Here is a 20,579-nt window from a genome sequence, read left to right as displayed (position 1 = left end):
GGACGTTGTGTACGCGCTGAAACGACAGGGACGAACTCTGTACGGATTCGGAGGATAAACGACTTTATTCAGGAGAAACCCGACAAACCCAACGGCTCTTTTAAGAGCCACACACAATCTCACATAAAGAGTTAAATGTTTTTACTGTAGTGACTTTTAGTTTTAATCACATAAACTAAATCACGATTTGTAAGTGTTTTTCAATGGAAGTTTGTGTTTCTGGAAAATACAAAGTTAATGAAAAATAAATACTTCTGAACAAACATGAATTACTTGTTGGACACAAACGTGGGTTCATTATTTTAAACACATTATGTTGTTTATAATGAAGTGTGTCCGTGATAATACAGTTCAGTTTGATTTACAACACAAATAGAGATGGAAAAATAAAAGATCAGAATAATACCAAATGCGGGACAGTATAAAATATAGAAAATTAGATTAAAACGGTTTATGGTGTTTAATGGTTTAAAGTGTGTTTATGGTTATAAACCACAGTATTACTCGGAGAAAAGTATTGAAATACTTTATAAACAATTATTTCTTAAGAACTGTTTATTTTCTCATATTACTACAAAATAAAATAAAAATGAGCGGGAGAACTAAAGAAAGGAAATGTAATCGTGTGGAGGATGGAAACTTTCAAACATGAGGCGAGAGGCGGGACTTTCATTTGGAAGTCTTTGATTGGCTCTTTCCGGCCCGTCAAACTTACAACTGTCCAATGAAATCATTTAATGGGTTTGACCAATGAAAATACGCAATCAGAGGACGCGCATCATCTCCTCACAGAATTAGCATAGAGGAGGGAATAAATACTTGTATGAGCGGATGAAGAATCATTATTGTGAGTTTATTCTTCAGATCATCATGCCTGAACCAGCTAAATCCGCACCGAAGAAAGGATCCAAGAAGGCCGTCACAAAGACCGCCGGTAAGGGAGGAAAGAAGCGCAGGAAGTCCAGGAAGGAGAGTTACGCTATCTACGTGTATAAAGTCCTGAAACAGGTTCATCCTGACACCGGGATCTCTTCCAAGGCGATGGGAATCATGAACTCTTTCGTCAACGACATCTTCGAGCGCATCGGCGGTGAAGCGTCTCGTCTCGCTCACTACAACAAGCGCTCCACCATCACATCGAGAGAGATCCAGACCGCCGTGCGTCTGCTGCTGCCCGGTGAACTGGCCAAACACGCCGTGTCTGAGGGCACAAAGGCCGTCACCAAATACACCAGCTCCAAGTAAAATAACATCCTGTTTCTCAACCAACCCAAAGGCTCTTTTAAGAGCCACACATCTTCTTGTTTAAAGAGTTTCTTACAGAAGGTGTTTGTAGTTATAAAGGAAATCTCGCGCGGTCACGGATGTGGTTTAATGACGGGAAACTATTCTTTAAGAATCAAGACTTTAAACACGAATGCATTTAAAATACTGTCATCTGAGTTTTGTATCTTTAAAAGCTATTGTGATATTGTGTGTGTGTGTATATGCATGTGTTACTATATATATATGTATATATATACAGGTGCATCTCAATAAATTAGAATGTCGTGGAAAAGTTCATTTATTTCAGTAAATCAACTCAAATTGTGAAACTCGTGTATTAAATAAATTCAATGCACACGGACTGAAGTAGTTTAAGTCTTTGGTTCTTTTAATTGTGATGATTTTGGCTCACATTTAACAAAAACCCACCAATTCACTATCTCAAATTAGAATACATCATAAGACCAATAAAAAAAACATTTTTAGTGAATTGTTGGCCTTCTGGGAAGTATGTTCATTTACTGTATATGTACTCAATACTTGGTAGGGGCTCCTTTTGCTTTAATTACTGCCTCAATTCGGCGTGGCATGGAGGTGATCAGTTTGTGGCACTGCTGAGGTGGTATGGAAGCCCAGGTTTCTTTGACAGTGGCCTTCAGCTCATCTGCATATTTTGGTCTCTTGTTTCTCATTTTCCTCTTGAAAATACCCCATAGATTCTCAATGGGGTTCAGGTCTGGTGAGTTTGCTGGCCAGTCAAGCACACCAACACCATGGTCATTTAACCAACTTTTGGTGCTTTTGGCAGTATGGGCAGGTGCCAAATCCTGCTGGAAAATGAAATCAGCATCTTTAAAAAGCTGGTCAGCAGAAGGAAGCATGAAGTGCTCCAAAATTTCTTGGTAAACGGGTGCAGTGACTTTGGTTTTCAAAAAACACAATGGACCAACACCAGCAGATGACATTGCACCCCAAATCATCACAGACTGTGGAAACTTAACACTGGACTTCAAGCAACTTGGGCTATGAGCTTCTCCACCCTTCCTCCAGACTCTAGGACCTTGGTTTCCAAATGAAATACAAAACTTGCTCTCATCTGAAAAGAGGACTTTGGACCACTGGGCAACAGTCCAGTTCTTCTTCTCCTTAGCCCAGGTAAGACGCCTCTGACGTTGTCTGTGGTTCAGGAGTGGCTTAACAAGAGGAATACGACAACTGTAGCCAAATTCCTTGACATATCTGTGTGTGGTGGCTCTTGATGCCTTGACCCCAGCCTCAGTCCATTCCTTGTGAAGTTCACCCAAATTCTTGAATCGATTTTGCTGGACAATCATAAGGCTGCGGTTCTCTCGGTTGGTTGTGCATCTTTTTCTTCCACACTTTTTCCTTCCACTCAACTTTCTGTTAACATGCTTGGATACAGCACTCTGTGAACAGCCAGCTTCTTTGGCAATGAATGTTTGTGGCTTACCCTCCTTGTGAAGGGTGTCAATGATTGCCTTCTGGACAACTGTCAGATCAGCAGTCTTCCCCATGATTGTGTAGATTAGTGAACCAAACTGAGAGACCATTTTGAAGGCTCAGGAAACCTTTGCAGGTGTTTTGAGTTGATTAGCTGATTGGCATGTCACCATATTCTAATTTTTTGAGATAGTGAATTGGTGGGTTTTTGTTAAATGTGAGCCAAAATCATCACAATTAAAAGAACCAAAGACTTAAACTACTTCAGTCCGTGTGCATTGAATTTATTTAATACACGAGTTTCACAATTTGAGTTGAATTACTGAAATAAATGAACTTTTCCACGACATTCTAATTTATTGAGATGCACCTGTATATATAAACTAACGCTAACGTGTTCGCGTCTTTTTAAAGATGTCGTTCCATAAGTGTTTCTTATGTGAGGGACACATCCCACTGTCAGATCAGTATGAGATCTGCATTCACTGTTTGGGCAGTGCCCATGCAGAGTCAGCTCTCATAGAGAGAGACTGCCCTCACTGCGAGGTCATGTTTCAAGACGCTTTGCTCGTGAATCACCCTCGTTCTGAGGGACGATTCAGCCTCACTTCTTTGACTCCCGAGGGATCACACGAAGAGGCTCGGCAGGGCCATGAGGTCGAGCAGGATGAATTTGAGGTGGATCTTGCGCCGGCACACGCCCCTCAATCTCCATACACTGCATCTATCCCGGTACAGTACGTGCGTGACAAGCTTCGGCCCTCTGCAGGAGGGCACGGCCTCGTCATGTTATGCAGTTCTGAAGCTAGGAATGATGTTACGTCTCTCACTGCATCTGGCTTGTGGTCAGTGGATAACGCGCTGCCGCCCATTCCCCCAGCGAGGGCGAGGAGCATGCATGTACCACTGACAAGGAGATGCTCCAGAGGAACCTAAAAAATCTCACCTTTATGAATGTTTCTTTCAGTCTGGACGCCGTCAAGTGACCATGTTCTGCAGACCTACCCCGCTCTTCCCGGAAGTTTATAATGAACTGACAAAATCCTGGCGCACATCCTATTCAGCTCGCTCGAACAGCGATTCCACTCTCCTCAATAAAGTGAACCATGTGGAGGACAAAGGTTGTGCCCAACTACCCCCTGTGGAAGAGGCGGTAGCGGCACATCTTTGCCCTGCGAGTAGCAGGGCGTGTAAATCACGCCCCATTCATCCTTCCAAGCCGTGTCAATTGATGTCCGCATTGGCTGGAAAAACATACTCAGCGGCGGGCCAAACTGTTTCAGCATTCCAGGCGTGCTCCAAGTTTTCCAAGCTAAGCTTCTCAAACAAATGGATGAGCAAGACTACAATCCGGAGACGTTCAAAAAGCTCTGCACTGCTACGGACTTTGTGTTTTGCGTACCACGAAAGTCACTGCACAAACAAAGGCAGCCACCTCAGTGCAATAATGTTGTTTTTGTGTCTCACATTGAAACATGCAATAAAGATTGCACTTGCACATGCACAAGATGCTCACAATTTTCAATATAGAGCTTTCCCACTTCAAAGCCCACACATTATGCACAACCGCTTCCTAATAGTGAGTGGCACATTATAAAATACAATGAACAAAACAAATCGCCCTCTGTCCCATTATGCAGACGTGTGGCGAGCCCTTACGGGCATTTCCGACTGGGTGCTAAAAATGATTGCTCATGATTATACGATCCAATTTACACGTCGGCCGCCCCGAATCAATGGTGTTCTGTTGTCAACAGTTCTGTCCGAAGACGCGCCAGTGTTACGAGCCGAAATACAGAATCTTCTTGCAAAGAATGTGATACAAGTTGTTTAAGATGAATTAATAAGCCTGCAGTCCCGCTGTGTGAATGCATGGCAAGAACTTATTGGTGTGTCAGATTGAGTGTTTAAAACAATCGAGCATGGTCATACGATTCAGTTTGTACGCCGGCCACCTCGCTTCACCAGTGCTTTGCAATCTGTGGTCCGACCACAGGATGTGCTGGTATTGCGCACAGAGATTCACAGTCTTCTCACAAAAAAAAAAAATTGTGATAGAGAGAAGGACAGCGGGCTTTGGCCCATTCTAGTTCTGAGGCATTTGATTCACGCTCTCGCCCATTCAAAATGTTAACTCAGAAACAGTACTTTGCGTCAATAGATCTGAAGGACACGTACTTCATGTACCAATTGTACTGCGTTACGGGCGGCTTTTTAGATTTGTGTTCAAGAGAACTGCGTATCAATTTAAAGTTCTTCATTTCAGTCTGTCTCTGGCTCCCCGCACATTCACAAAATGTATTGATGCGGCGCTCACCCCATTGGAAATGAATGGTGTGCGTGTTTTGATTTAGCTCAGCGATTGGTTATTACTAGCTAATCAGAGGCACTACTGAGCGAACACAGAGACTTGCTGCTTTGCCATATGGAAAGTCTGGTCTAATGTCAACTGGGCAAAAAGCACTTTTCCCAGCCAGTAAATATCCTTTTTAGGAGCTTGTCTCGACTCTCTGAGCATGTGTGCATACCTCACGAATGAGCGCATACAGATCATTCATCTGTGTCTGTCTCAGTTCAAACTGGAAAAAGTCATTTCAGAGAATGCTGGGTTTTTTGCCGGCAGCATCCACTGTCATACCATTAGGTCTGTTACGTATGAGACCTCTTCAATACTGACTCAAGCGATGTTCCACATTGTGCCTGGAGCCTCGGGCGGATGCGTGTCGCAGTGACTCGTCACAGTCTGGCTGCTTTAGCACCATGGACAGTGCCAACCTTCTACAAACAGGGTGTTATGCTGGGTCAAATTTTCAAAAGGAAAGTGCTGACCACAAATGCATCCAACACAGGTTGGGGCATGGTGTGTAATGGACGCTGACTTTCGACACCTGGACAGGTGCGAAACGGGCATGAGATGTCAACCACCTAGAGCTACTTGTTGTCTTTCTAGATTTGAGAGCTTTTCATTCTGACATCATGAATCACCACATTCTGATGCTTTTGTACAACACAACATTAGTGGCATATATAAGTTGCCAGGACATATGGCCGGCGAAATTCAAGTATGCATTTCCCTCAGTGCACCTCCTTCATTCTGTCATCAGCAAAGGCTGAGTGGACATGGAAACAGTTCTGTTAATTGCGTCAAAATGGCCAATCAGTCCTGGTTTCTGGAGATGGTAGAAATACTGGATGGGCCTCCATGGGAAATACCACTGAAGAAAGATCTTCTCTATCAAACACAAGGCACGGTTTGGCATCCCAAGCGAGAGCTGCTAAGCCTACACATGTGGCCTTTGAACAGAGCACAGCGGACGAGCTAGAATTGGCTCGGTTGGTTATGAACACCATATTACAGGCTAGAGTGCCATCCACGAGACACCTTTATGCACTGAAATGAAATTTGTTCACTAATTGTTGCTTTTCACATGGCAGCTTTAATAATTCAAATAATAATAATACAAATAAATAGATAAAAAAGCTAAATGTTTTAAGTTTATATTTGATTATTTATTTATTTTTTATAGTTTTTATTTAGTTAAACATTACAAAATTAAATTTAATGTAATTGTGTAATTAAATTGAAATTCGTAAAATGTAAAGTCTACTGACAAAGTCTTGTCTGGATTTAAAAATGTATTTTACAACAAAGATTGTATTGTAGATCATGTTGTATTGAATATCTGATTATTATTACAGTAACAAAGAATTTATATTATCATTCAAATACATTTGCAAACATTCTGATATTCTGTGTATAGTTTCTCATTAGATTTTCTACATTCTGTGACCAATTTGTTGTTAAGATATTGTCTGTTACCATTTTTTTAATTTGTTTCTCATTTGCCTTTTTTTTTTTTTTTTTTTTTTTTTATCTCATCTGATAAAAAGGACAGGTTATAGTCCAAGAGACCCGATTTCACATCATCAAATGAAATTGTATTAGTTGTAATTCAATTGTTGATATCAGAATGTATATTTGTACTAGTAACTTAGTAATTTATTGAACATATAAATTAATGTCTTACTAGTGGGTTTATAAATACAATTATTATTTAATTATTTTAAACAATTCACAATTGTATTTTATAAAACTACACAATGATGACTAAGACATTATGGATATTAGAGTTTCATTTTCTGTTAATGCGTGATTTTCTGTAAAGCTGCTTTGAAACGATGTGTGTTGTGAAAGGCGCTATACAAATATAAATTACTTGACTAGTAAAAAAATAAATAAAAATACAGATAACTGAAATTGTGACATTAAATTGTTATGAATCGTTTTTATTTCAAGAATTGATATTTCCTTATATAGGCCTAATAATGTCATCTTTGACATCAAATATGAGCATTTTCATTAGTAATCAATTTCTTACATCAATATTTGCATTTTTAACTAGTATGTATTGCTCATATCTATCATACATATTTTTCACATGATTAAAAGTAAATTCGGTTTGTCATTCACCAGCAGGAATTAAAAACGTTACATATTCAGCCATCTCCAACTTAAACTGTTATTTCATTATATTTGATTGAGCACTGAACAATGATTGTTAATAATTATCTCATTTAGATGTGGATGATATTATCAGCACAATGATTTGATCTTTTGTCTCTGATTTGAGTGTGTGCTTCAAGATGCCCAAAACAACTACTGTATGAAACAGTCCACAAGTCCCTCAATGATGATCATTTCATTAAAGTTATTGTCAAAGTGTGTGTTGAATACTCAGAGGACACGTTCAACTTTTATTAAACATTTCTACATAAAAATCACAACAAATTCACACGCAGCTGTTACCGGTGACTGATGCTCGCCGTGGATTTGATGTGATTGTGCTAAACTAAACGTTTCCTCGTCGCGTGTTTTTTGTCTTCAAATAAAGCACAGTAGTCCTGCTCAGTGTTCACAATGTTTTTACTCCATTAAACTCTTTCACCACTCCAGTTTTTCTCTAAATGTGAGAGGAGAAAACACAATCTGGAGCGTCTCTCGGAGACACACAAGCACTGAGTCGAGCGGGTTGAGTCTATATGGTTCTCATGTGTGTTTCAAGAGCGCAGCGCCGCTCAGCAGCTGTTCATTACTGAACTCAGACAGTGTTTGTGTGTGAGGTTACAGATCCGATCAGAGAGATGGCAGAAACCGCTCCAGCTGTCAAATCGCCCAAGAAGAAATCTGCAGCTAAACCCAAGAAAACGGGTCCAAGCGTCGGTGATCTCATCGTCAAAGCTGTGTCCGCATCCAAGGAGAGGAGCGGCGTGTCTCTCGCCGCCCTGAAGAAAGCTCTCGCCGCCGGTGGATACGATGTGGAGAAGAAGAACTCCCGCGTCAAACTCGCCATCAAGAGTCTGGTGACTAAAGGGACTCTGATCCAGACCAAAGGAACCGGCGCCTCCGGCTCATTCAAGATCAACAAGAATCAAGCCGAGAGCAAGAAGAAACCCGTGAAGAAAGCCGCTCCTAAAGTCAAGAAACCCGCTGCTGCCAAGAAGCCCAAGAGTGCCGCGACAAAGAAACCCGCCGCTAAGAAATCCCCCAAGAAGGTGAAGAAACCCGCAGCCGTTAAGAAGGCACCGAAGAGCCCCAAGAAGGCATCGAAGAGCCCCAAGAAGACAAAGTCAGCAACCCCCAAGAAAGCAGCAAAGAGTCCCAAAAAGACCAAAGCTGCCAAACCCAAAACGGCAAAGACTAAAGCAGCCAAACCTAAAAAGGCAGCCCCCAAAAAGAAGTAAATAGACTCATTACAGAGTTTCTTCCCCAAAACGGCTCTTTTAAGAGCCTCACACTAATTCATATAAAAGAGCATCACATATACTATTATTGTTGTTGAAGTTTCTCATATTAATCAATATCTTGAAGCTAACACATTATCTCATTATATCAGGGGTCTGTTGAATGCTTGATTCTGATTGTATGGAAGCAAATCACCAGATTTTGACATTTAAAAGCCATTTAATTTCTAGCACTGAATTTTATATATGTGAATTTTTTTGCCTCTGAATTCAACTCTTCAAAATATAAATGAATCATTTTCACTTTTATTTTTCAATGTTCACAAATTCAGAATCAAAAGTTCAAGTTTAAAAAAAATTTGTTTGAAATTTCTTGGAATAATAATAATAATAATTATAATTATAATACATTTCTAGACTCCTTACTAAACAAATTCAGTTCAATTCTCTGTCTATTTTTTTTTTTTTTTTTTTTTTTTTTTGCCACATTTTTGTTATTGTGATTCTTAATTTCTTTATAAAATAATAATTTCATTGTTTAATTCAATCCTTGATTTGTGCTGAAGTCATTTATATAAAACCTCATGGGCTTTTTCCCCACTAATATTTTTTCCTCTACTTTAACTCTGTTTCAGTTTCATTTTTGAGTTCAAATGTGTAAAAATGTCCCAAAGGTCGCACAAGGGTTAAATCAGTGTTTCATATAAGTTTTAGTGTAATTAACTTGACAATAATTTATCAGTATGATTTAATTATGATGGATCGATTGGGTCTTTATATCAATGAAGCATAACTAATATATACATATATTACTAAAACTATTATTATTATTGTTGTTTGGCATGAAATACTTCAGAAACACTTTACAATAAGTTTCTATTCATTTACATTAATGAACTAAAAATTAACTACATAAGTTATAACAACTTTATTCATTTTTGTTAATGTTATTTAATAAAAAATAAAAAAAACGAATTGTTCATTGTTAGTTCATGTTATTTCATAGTAGATTCACACATTTTAAAATTTACAACTTGTGATTTTGAAAAATGTATTTCTTTATGTTGAAATTAACATGAACCAAGATTAATTGTTCATTGTTAGTTCATGTTAACTAATGTTGCTAAATAATGTTAACAAGTGAAACCTTATTGTCAAGTGTTACAAATACTTCAGAGTTGAAACTCCCTCTTGAACACATTCATCAACAGAGAGAGAGGGAGTGGTTTGGAGTTTGGAGGGAAGAACAGTGATTGGTTAGAATGTTTTCAGACTCTAGCCAATAGGCATCTGACAGACTTTTATAAATACTGTAAACTGGAACATGACGATGCATTATTTTCTTTGTAATATTACAGGTGGAACTACAGGTTGAAAATGAGCGGCAGAGGTAAATCAAAAATCAACTCAAATCAAATCACTTTTCTGTCACAGCCATATACACAAGTGCAATGGTGTGTGAAATTCTTGGGTGCAGTTCCGATCAACATTGATGAGACATATACCAATTTACAATAACATCAAATTAACACAGCACAATTTAAACATCTGATATACACATAATTACACTCAAAATTATACAAATAATAACATACACTGTACAGTATGCAATATGCACTATATAGATACACATTATTCAATAAAAATAAAAATATAAAAAAGTATATATAGTATATATAGAATGTACAGTAGGTTGTATTGTACTGTATTGACATTCAGGCTGTTGGTTGACAGTCAGTTGTTAAGAGAGAATATAATATAATAATAATATAATTTATGACAGTCCGGTGTGAGATATAAGAGTAAGGGTAATAAAGTGCAGTGCTGATGTATTTTGATCGTGAGAGATCAAGAGTTCAGAAGTCTGATTGCTTGGGGGAAGAAGCTATCATGGAGTCGGCTGGTGCGGGTCCTGATGCTGCAATAACGCCTACCTGATGGTAGAAGTGAGAACAGCCCATGGCTCGGGTGGCTGGAGTCTCTGATGATCCTTCGAGCTTTTTTCACACACCGCCTTGTATATATTTCCTGGAGGGAGGGAAGCTCACCTCCGATGATGTGTCTTGCAGTTCGCACCACCCTTTGCAGTGCTTTGCGGTTGTGGGTGGTGCTATTGCCGTACCAGGCGGAGATGCAGCCAGTCAGGATGCTCTCTACAGTGCAGGTGTAGACCGTATGAGGATGTGGCAGATCATTCCAAACTTCCTCAGCCGTCTCAGGAAGAAGAGGCGCTGATGAGCCTTCACAACGGCTTCAATGTGGATGGACCATGTGAGTTCCTCAGTGATGTGGACACCCAGGAACTTGAAGCTGCTGACTCTCTCCACCGGTGCTCCATTGATGGTGATGGGACTGTGTTCTCTGTCTTTTCTTCTGAAGTCCACCACAAGCTCCTTTGTCTTACTGACATTGAGGGAGAGGTTGTGCTCCTGACACCAGTGTGTCAGAGTGTGCACCTCCTCTCTGTAGGCTGTTTCATCATTGTCAGTGATCAGACCTACCACCGTCATGTCATCAGCAAACTTAATGATGGCATTGGAGCTGTGTGTTGCCACACAGTCAAGTGTGTACAGAGAATACAGGAGTGGGCTGAGAACACAGCCCTGCGGGGCTCCAGTGTTGAGGGTCAGTGATGAGGAGATGTTGCTTCCTATACTAACCACCTGGTGTCTGCTTGACAGGAAGTCCAGGATCCAGCTGCACAGCGAGCTGTTTAAGCCCAGAGCCCGGAGTTTCTCATCTAGCTTGGAGGGCACTATGGTGTTGAATGCTGAGCTGTAGTCTACAAACAACATTCTCACATAAGTGTTCTTTTTTTTCCAGGTGGGAGAGAGCAGTGTGTATTGTAGATGCAATGGCATCATCAGTGGAGCAGTTGTTGTGGTAAGCAAACTGCGACGGGTCAAGAGAGAGAGGCAGCACAGAGCAGATGTAATCTCTGATTAGTCTCTCAAAGCATTTGCTGATGATGGGGGTCAGAGCAACAGGACGCCAGTCATTTAAGCAAGTTATTTTTGATTGTTTTGGAACAGGCACAATGGTGGATGTTTTAAAGCATGTGGGGACTACAGACAAAGAGAGGGAAAGGTTGAAAATGTCCGTAAAACCGGCGGGAAAGCTCGTGCAAAGGCTAAAACTTGTTCATCCAGGGCAGGACTGCAGTTCCCCATCAATCGTGTGCACAGACTGCTCCGCAAAGTAAACTATGCAGAGCGCGTTGGTGCTGGTGCTCCTGTTTATCTGGCCGCTGTGCTCGAGTATCTCACCGCTGAAATCCTGGAGTTGGCTGGAAACGCCGCTCGGGACAACAAGAAGACTTGTATCATTCCCCGTCACCTGCAGCTGGCAGTGCGGAACGACGAAGAGTTGAACAAACTCTTGGGTGGAGTGACCATCGCTCAGGGTGGTGTGCTGCCCAACATCCAGGCTGTGCTACTGCCCAAGAAGACCGAGAAACCCGCCAAGAAGTAAACTGACTAAAGTCTGATTCACTGAAACACAAAGACTCTTTTAAGAGCCACACACTTCAACTATAAGAGAGTGATGATATATATATATTTTTTTTTCTTTGATGTTAAATATTCCAGATACTCCATAAATTAAGGTACTTGGAGTAGTTTAGAATGGGTTTTATAACGATACACAAAGAATCGAGCATCATTTGTACTTCGGGGAAAACAAATACAGTATCAACTTAAAAATACAAATGGCATGAATGAGTAACTAGGTATGGAATAAAAATTATATATGTGCCAACATAGAATAGAATATCTCATCTCTATTTAATTTCAGTTTATTTGACATGCAACATACAATATCCACCTTTTTTCTACGCCCCATGGTGCTTTGCGCGAAATGTGGTAGGTACTTTTGGCTCTGCTTCCATGAAGAAGTAAACAAACCTCATACGTAAACAGTTGTCATTGCGGCGTACATCCTGTCAGTCTTTCGGTTTTCGAGATGTGGGAACACAACATAACGGATCTTAAAAAGGACAATATTAGGGTGCCCATTCCTTCATTGATAGAAGGTTGGGAGGACGATTTAAAGAAGTGGCCTCGGGTAACGTACAGTAGCATATTTAGCTACTTTCTTGATTCCACTGCTTGCGACGGCAAGGCAATGAACAATTTGAAAAGCTCGGAAGTGTATCAATGTCTTTATAGTAATAAAGTCAGTTGTGTGTTTTTTAAGGATGTGGGAAATGACCTTGTGTACTTAAAAGCAGACATAGAGCCGAGTCAAAGCCTGAACTTGTCACATCACAAATCTTGGGTATTAGTCACAAAATTAGGTGTCATCGAGACAGGGGGATGTTCATGTATCGCAGGACTGGGGCGCTCATGTAGTCACGCAGCTGCAGTAATGTGGAAGATAAGTAAAGTAATGATAAAAAAGATGATGATTGTTATTTTTTATTATTCTTGTTGATATTACTATTATTATAATCATATTAATACTGATTATTGTTGTTTTTGTTGTGGTGGTTGTATCACCTGAGCTCAGCCAGTGTTTTGCTAAATTATACAAATTAGATCATTACATTCTCTTCAAATGCAGGTAGAGAATGCAGTCAGGCAGGGCAAGACAGGCATGTCATTTACTGATGTCCAAAGGAAGTGGAATTCAGGTGTGAGGAAGCAAAGCATATAGACTTTAAACACCACAGACCACGTCACACCTATCCAGGACCATCAATATCACCTCCAGAAATCACAACCCTCCCCAAAATTTTTAGGACACATACAGAGTTTATTAGTCATGTAAATTAATCTGTGATGGCCCCACTGTTTCAGCTACAGACAGATGGTCGTCTTCAGCAATGTTTTAGAGCAGATATGGACAGCAACAAGTCAGGTCTAAGCCAGCAGGATTCAGAGATATCCCATACTGAACACAGCATAATGCAAAGTTGTAGGAAGTGCAGTTTGTTTTATGAGGCCTACATTAAACTATCTCCCATCCAAGCAGCTATGCTGATGGAAGAAACCAGGGTCCAAAGTGCTTCACAGTTATGGCATGATTCCAGGAAGCTGCGTCTAACTGCCAGCAGAGCAAAGAAAGTCCCTAAACGGAGTACTACTAACCCAAGACAATTCCTGAATGAACATTTGTACCCAACTTTCAGTGGAAATAGTGCCACAAAATATGGACATGAAAACAAGAGTAATGTCATCAAACACATGGCGAGCCAGGGGCATGCTGTGGAGAGGAGAGGCCTGGTGGGCCTGCCCAGATGGGATTCTTGACTCAACACAGCTCCTAGAGGTCAAGTGTCCCTTCAAGAGGTCCGTGTCCGGGTCCGTGTTTCTGAGTTGCCCACGCGGTGATATCAAATGCTTGGATAATGGGCAATATGTCATTCTTCCCAATGGAAAGGATGAATACTACCTTCAGGTGGGTGAAAAATATATTTTTACAACAAATTATTAGCAGTAATTATACTTGCACATAGTAACAACAGATTTTATTGTAAAGTCATATTAATAAAAATTGTATCTTCCTTCAGATCCAACTAACCTTGATGTGTCTGGGTCTACATAGCTGCAAGCTGGTCATCTGGACTCCATCTGAACACCTAGAAATAGACATTTTACAAAGACTATGCTGATTAATTTTGTTTTTTATTTTGTCACATCTTATATTTTAAAGGTAAAGTTAACCCAAAAATTTAATACATTACAGATACAATAAAAACAAACAGATACAGTTATAATTATTCAGACATGTACAGCAGCATATGAATCATTTTATATATATATATATATATATATATATATATATATATATATATATATATATTACAGTGTATTAATGGCAAATTCATGCTTCTGTTTGAACAGATTCAACTCATCAGCTCATTTGAATGAGTAATGTTAAATGTGTTGGATGTTGGGTATTTATTTACTTGAAATAAGCTCTCCTCTTAGATTTACAAGAGCAGCACATATTTTTAAAATTTTATCAAATTTTGGGACCAGATTAATAGGTACAGTTTGTGTAGAAGGTCTTGTAGACCTTTAGATGCCTTATTGTTCGCTCAACATGGATGCGGGCATGTGCAATCCGTTGTGTTCTGGTGACTTCCTCATTAGTCAGCTGGCACTGCTTGCGTGTAAACGCTGGCATGACTAACTTCACCTTACGTTCCTCCAGCAGGTCCCTAATGGTGAAGCCACGGTCCGCCATCACTTCATCTCCAGCACGCAAATAGTCCAAAAATCCAGAGTTCTGTGTAATGTACCTGTCACTGCATTTGCCACCATAAGCTTCTGAAATGAACATCACTATTCCAGATGGAGCAGTTGCTACTAGATACTTCAGAGTATTACTGGCATAGTAGTGGCTGTAAGATTCACTTCTAGAGTCTAGATTTGTAGCTTTCTGCAAGACAGTTTCGGTGCAGTCTATCACACAAGTAGTATTTGGAAATTGTCTTTAAAAGGCTGTGGCAAAGTGGCCTTTATTGTTTCCCGGGGCAGCCATGGTATAAGATCCTTGGTAAGCTCATACATAACATCTATCCAAAATGTCAGTGTTTTACTGATCTGACCGTGTGACCTCTTAAAGCGTCTTGCCAAATCAGCTATGACAAAGTTCTGTCTTAGTTTCATCAGTGTCATCAGAATTTGGTCAACAACAGGTATTGAAGATGAAGCAGAAGTAAAGCCTTGTAAGCAGGATACAAGTGTGTGAAACTCCAGAAGTGGAATCCCGGTGTACAATAGGCAGTCAGCATAATTTTGCAATGTACAATTAGCAACAGGCTGTGACATCTCTGGTGATGATGCAACTGTCATGCCACATGTGACAGTAGACTCTTTGGAGCAGGTGTGGTCCTCCATCCATGGGTCTGACCACTGTGTTTGGGCATTCTGAAAGGTCTTTGAAGTAGACTCTGACACATCCATCGTATCCAGCTACCTGCAGGTTACAGGTATGAATTGCACATTTAGGGTGTAACATAAGACCAACAGTAGTTTACTAACTAAGACAACTGAAAAACATTTAAGTAACGTAATTTAAAGCCAGAAAGTTGAAAGAATAAACAAATGTTCAATCCATGGAATTATTTGTATACATGACTTCTAACCTTAATCACTAAATCTGAACACACAAATTATGCATTTTCTCAATCTCCTAAAAGGTAGATGCTGGTATGTCAGATTCTAGCACAATCCAAAAATAAAGGGTTCTGTGTGAACGATGAATATTGTGTGACGCATAATAATATAGGCTAACTAACCTGGTGAGAGTACCCAGTTGGGGTTTCTAAAAACTTAGAATCATATCACCTTCAATTTCCCACAGTTGCTGATGGTTTCATTGTATTTATAGACCCTCTTTCAATTGTAGGATCTCCCACAGTTGTCATCATTTTCCATAGATTTAATGTAATGTTTTTTTTTTAGTAGGCCACACATGATTATTCATGTGCATTATAAGATGAAGATCTGCTGTAACAGTGGTGGACAGTGATAGGAGTTATATGTCTATTGTGTTCTTTTCTCATTTGATGTGGCATTAAAACTTGTCATGTTGTGTTGTCATGTACAGTAGGGTCCATCTGCCTCCACCAGCTTGGTACAGAATGAAATTATGTTGTTTTAATTGACGATCATGTGTCTGACTATACATCATAGATGTTCATGATCTCAGCATTAGGGAAAAGTAACTCATCTCTTCCTTGTTAATAGGAAGCTGTAAAAGGTCCCTATTGAAAGGCAGAACAAAAATGTAATTTAGAGAAGGACCATGTACAGCTTCTGATGGAGTAGAGGAGGCTGAGCATCAGAAAGATACATCTTTTCATTGAATCACCTGGCCACCAGCTAAATGAGGGCACTGTGGGTGACTAAATGACAGCATTTCTCATTTATATTTTCAGATAATAAAACAGTACAATGAACAAGTCTGGAAATGTGTGCATTTATATGTACAGTAGCCTACATGAATTAGAGTGATAAGAAATAAAATCTCTAACTTCTATATCTGTGGTCTGTGAAATTATCACATTTTATATAGTTAGTGAAGAAGAAGAACGAGTGATTAATTGCTTAAGCTTTTAATTGGCAGACATTACCTACATATTGATACTATGAAAAGTCTACTATGGAATGACATTAATATTCATTGACTGAAGGAACTAGAATGTGGGTGCTATAATAATTGTATTCTATGACATTTATTGAATAAAAAATATTTATTAGAAGGGCTAAATATAAATACATTAAGTCCTGTCTTTACAGTGAAGAGTGTGGGGGACTTTCCAGTGTGTTCTGCGTTAAAAAAAAATATTACAGTATTAAAACCTTCCCATTAAAAGTTAAAGCACAATGTACATAGTTTGTTCACTTTTGAATGCAAATCTGTAGTGTGAGACTGGAAATGCCGGAGTAAAGAAGATTTGTGAGGTAAAGATTGCAGTTTACCGAAATATTGCTTTAAAAGTATAATAGCCACTATTAAAAGGGCAAGCATTCGCTGACAGCCTCTGAAACGTACTAACATCTACCTGAAATAAACTAACTCTGGAACATAACCTACTCCGGAGCAGGTTATGTTCAAGGAGTAAGTTGCTATGGCTACTAACATACCCTGAAAGTTCCCTCCTTTTTTGGAACCGAAACCTGAGGTTATCCATTAACTTATCCGTAAACTTACCCAGGTATGTCGCATAACCCGCTTTCTGGAATACAACACAGGGTTGCTTGTGCATTAGCATTAGATGCAGAAAATGTCCCGCCCCTGAAACGGAAAATATGATTGGTTATCAAATATCCAATTGCGTCTGAAATGAACGTTCTGATTGGTGGATCAGCATATGGCACTTTTCCACTGCAAGTTACGGTTCGACTCGACTCGACTCGACTCTGCTCGTTTTACTTTTCTGAGTTTGCTTTTCCACCGCAGTTTAGTGCCGCCTCAACGTGGGTGGGATTATAGGCTGATCGTCATAGTTGTGCCACCTCTACTGCCGTGACATCATCTTAAATGCGACACAAACGTTACTGATTATAAACAATAACACACATCATAAGAAAGTGTTTCACCGCTGGTCAAATGCACTTTGGATCGCATCATTTATATGTATAAATGTTTTCCATCTGAAAGGACTAAATATTAAATGAAACAAATGACAATAAAATGCAAAGTAATCTCTTCAGTAATCAAAATACTTTTTGAATGTAACTGTATTCTAATTACCAATGCTTACTTGACCATTGACCTGAAACTAAAAAAAAAAAAAAAAATCTAATAAATTCGAGTGAATCTGATCTTTGTTACGTCAGCGCTGTGAACTGTGAGAAGGAAAAATACTTGACGTGCTTTAGGCTCCTCCTTCAGTGCTGTGTTTCTATTAGGTCCTGTAGGCAACTGTAAATGTCCTCTCCAGCAGTTTCGTTTCTCGCATTCAGTTGATAGTTGAACTCTTATCATGTCTGGAAGAGGTAAAGGTGGTAAAGGACTCGGAAAAGGAGGCGCCAAGCGTCACCGCAAAGTGTTGCGTGATAACATCCAGGGAATCACCAAACCCGCAATCCGTCGTCTCGCTCGCCGTGGCGGTGTCAAGCGTATCTCCGGTCTGATCTACGAGGAGACTCGCGGTGTGTTGAAGGTGTTTCTGGAGAACGTTATCCGTGATGCCGTCACCTACACTGAACACGCCAAGAGAAAGACCGTCACTGCCATGGACGTTGTGTACGCGCTGAAACGACAGGGACGAACTCTGTACGGATTCGGAGGATAAACGACTTTATTCAGGAGAAACCCGACAAACCCAACGGCTCTTTTAAGAGCCACACACAATCTCACATAAAGAGAGTTAAAGCGATAGAAGTTGTTTCATTAGATTAATTGTTACATATTGTATTATATTATGAAGTTGTTCTTTGGAGATCTGTACGAACTAACTGTAGCTGCAGCAGTTTATAAAGAATAAAGATATCGTCTTTCTATGAATAAACGTGGATTCTTAAATGTTTTGTTGTTGAATACATGTTTCATGTGGTTTTCAAACATACAGAATTACAGATGACATTTCTATGGGCGTATCCTTAATAAAACAATCCAGATTTACTTTTAACACAGATACTTTTAATTAGCAAAGATGAGATAAAAACAAGTAGACCAGAATAGTACTAAACACAGAACAGTAGAAAAAAAAGAGAGAATGAGATGTTGCAAATAATTCAAAACGTGTTTTAAATGGTTGAGATAATATATATTTGCGTGTGTGTGTATTATGAACCGCACGTATTTTCAGAAAAAGAAAAAAAAACTCAATTGTTTCTTGAGAAGCTTTTCTTTTTCATTATATTACATTATTTTTACTAGAAAATAAGAAAAACGAAAATGCGCGGGAGAACTAAAGAAAGGAAATGTAATCGTGTGGAGGATGGAAACTTTCAAACATGAGGCGAGAGGCGGGACTTTCATTTGGAAGTCTTTGATTGGCTCTTTCCGGCCCGTCAAACTTACAACTGTCCAATGAAATCATTTAATGGGTTTGACCAATGAAAATACGCAATCAGAGGACGCGCATCATCTCCTCACAGAATTAGCATAGAGGAGGGAATAAATACTTGTATGAGCGGGTGAAGAATCATTATTGTGAGTTTGTTCTTCAGATCATCATGCCTGAACCAGCTAAATCCGCACCGAAGAAAGGATCCAAGAAGGCCGTCACAAAGACCGCCGGTAAGGGAGGAAAGAAGCGCAGGAAGTCCAGGAAGGAGAGTTACGCTATCTACGTGTATAAAGTCCTGAAACAGGTTCATCCTGACACCGGGATCTCTTCCAAGGCGATGGGAATCATGAACTCTTTCGTCAACGACATCTTCGAGCGCATCGGCGGTGAAGCGTCTCGTCTCGCTCACTACAACAAGCGCTCCACCATCACATCGAGAGAGATCCAGACCGCCGTGCGTCTGCTGCTGCCCGGTGAACTGGCCAAACACGCCGTGTCTGAGGGCACAAAGGCCGTCACCAAATACACCAGCTCCAAGTAAAATAACATCCTGTTTCTCAACCAACCCAAAGGCTCTTTTAAGAGCCACACATCTTCTCGTTTAAAGAGTTTCTTGTAGAAGGTGATTGTATGCTGCAAAGTTAGTCTTGCGAGATCACGAATGTAGTTTAGTGACGGGAAAATTAAGCTTTAAGAATAATATAACTGAATTTGAACGCTATTATGCTCTTGCGTGTTCTTTATTAAATTAAAGGTCTAATGAATAACCAAAAATGCTGAACACTAAAAGGCTTTATTTAGGCCAATGTCGAAATTCATCTTACTAGTGCTGTTTGGCAGGTTTGCAGTGTCATTTAAACAACATTACGTTGTGATACAAGAACATAATTGTATCATTTTAAATCTTACTGCAATTATACTATTTAACTATGTCTACCAGTAATAAACTGAAGTAATGCTGACCTTCCTTCCTTCAAACACTGAGAAAATAAATTTAACATTACAACATAACCAATACACTCTGCTAAAAGTACAATAAAAATCACCTAGATTTTCAATACTGTGGATTTTAGCGAAACTTTGAGCTAATAACTCTGCTTTCTCCTTATTGGTAATAGCTACTGTATCTTCAAGCAGTTAATTCCATTCATCATTCACCATACCGTATCCATTACGGTTTCCTTTCCAATTTTTTTTCCCATGTTTTCCTTTTTGCATCTTTAATTACTTTCTTACAATTGCTTTTTTCCTTTGATAATCTAAAACTGCCTCGAGATTTTCTTTAACTGCTGATACCAAAGTTAGATCCAAACATGATTCACTTCCTTTTATTATATCCATTCTTGTGGTCTTTCCATTATTCAAACATACTAGAGAGTAAACTTCCATAAATTCTTCTATTATTTCCCCATTATATTTTTGCTACCCCATAGGCTATTATGGGAATTAAAGTCACCACATATAATTTTATTTGATATTTCTCCAGTAGCCTTCTTTAAAATTTCCATACTTAACTTACATGGATTATACAAATTAACAATCTTAATTTTATCCTGTAACATCATTACTTCTATATTTAAGCTCTCAATTTCACTTTCACTATGTAACTTTCTATATATCAAGTTCTCTTTAATAAAGA

General features: G+C 39.4%; 4 protein-coding genes across 4 annotated transcripts in view; 3 read left to right on the top strand and 1 right to left on the bottom strand.

The window, feature by feature from the left end:
* Positions 1–20,579, bottom strand: part of LOC127411049 (histone H2B-like) — an 83,299-nt gene that overhangs the window by 57,260 nt on the left and 5,460 nt on the right. The gene's annotated exons all lie outside the window — the stretch shown is intronic.
* LOC127411074 (histone H2B-like) lies at positions 865–1,571 on the top strand. The gene has a single exon (XM_051646437.1). It carries the CDS (start codon positions 871–873, stop codon positions 1,243–1,245), a length of 375 nt encoding a protein of 124 aa, XP_051502397.1. The 5' UTR covers positions 865–870; the 3' UTR covers positions 1,246–1,571.
* LOC127411279 (histone H1-like) lies at positions 7,819–8,469 on the top strand. Its single transcript, XM_051646736.1, has one exon. It carries the CDS (start codon positions 7,870–7,872, stop codon positions 8,467–8,469), a length of 600 nt encoding a protein of 199 aa, XP_051502696.1. The 5' UTR covers positions 7,819–7,869.
* LOC127411086 (histone H2B-like) lies at positions 19,094–19,502 on the top strand. The gene has a single exon (XM_051646459.1). It carries the CDS (start codon positions 19,107–19,109, stop codon positions 19,479–19,481), a length of 375 nt encoding a protein of 124 aa, XP_051502419.1. The 5' UTR covers positions 19,094–19,106; the 3' UTR covers positions 19,482–19,502.

This window comes from Myxocyprinus asiaticus, chromosome 2 (genome assembly GCF_019703515.2).
Source record: "Myxocyprinus asiaticus isolate MX2 ecotype Aquarium Trade chromosome 2, UBuf_Myxa_2, whole genome shotgun sequence".
Taxonomy (NCBI): domain Eukaryota; kingdom Metazoa; phylum Chordata; class Actinopteri; order Cypriniformes; family Catostomidae; genus Myxocyprinus; species Myxocyprinus asiaticus.
This window is presented reverse-complemented; position numbering and strand designations above follow the sequence as displayed.

What these genes read in the sequence shown, in the direction of transcription:
- LOC127411074 (XM_051646437.1), top strand. Translation starts at nt 871, where the DNA reads ATGCCTGAACCAGCTAAATCCGCACCGAAGAAAGGATCCAAGAAGGCC.
- LOC127411279 (XM_051646736.1), top strand. Translation starts at nt 7,870, where the DNA reads ATGGCAGAAACCGCTCCAGCTGTCAAATCGCCCAAGAAGAAATCTGCA.
- LOC127411086 (XM_051646459.1), top strand. Translation starts at nt 19,107, where the DNA reads ATGCCTGAACCAGCTAAATCCGCACCGAAGAAAGGATCCAAGAAGGCC.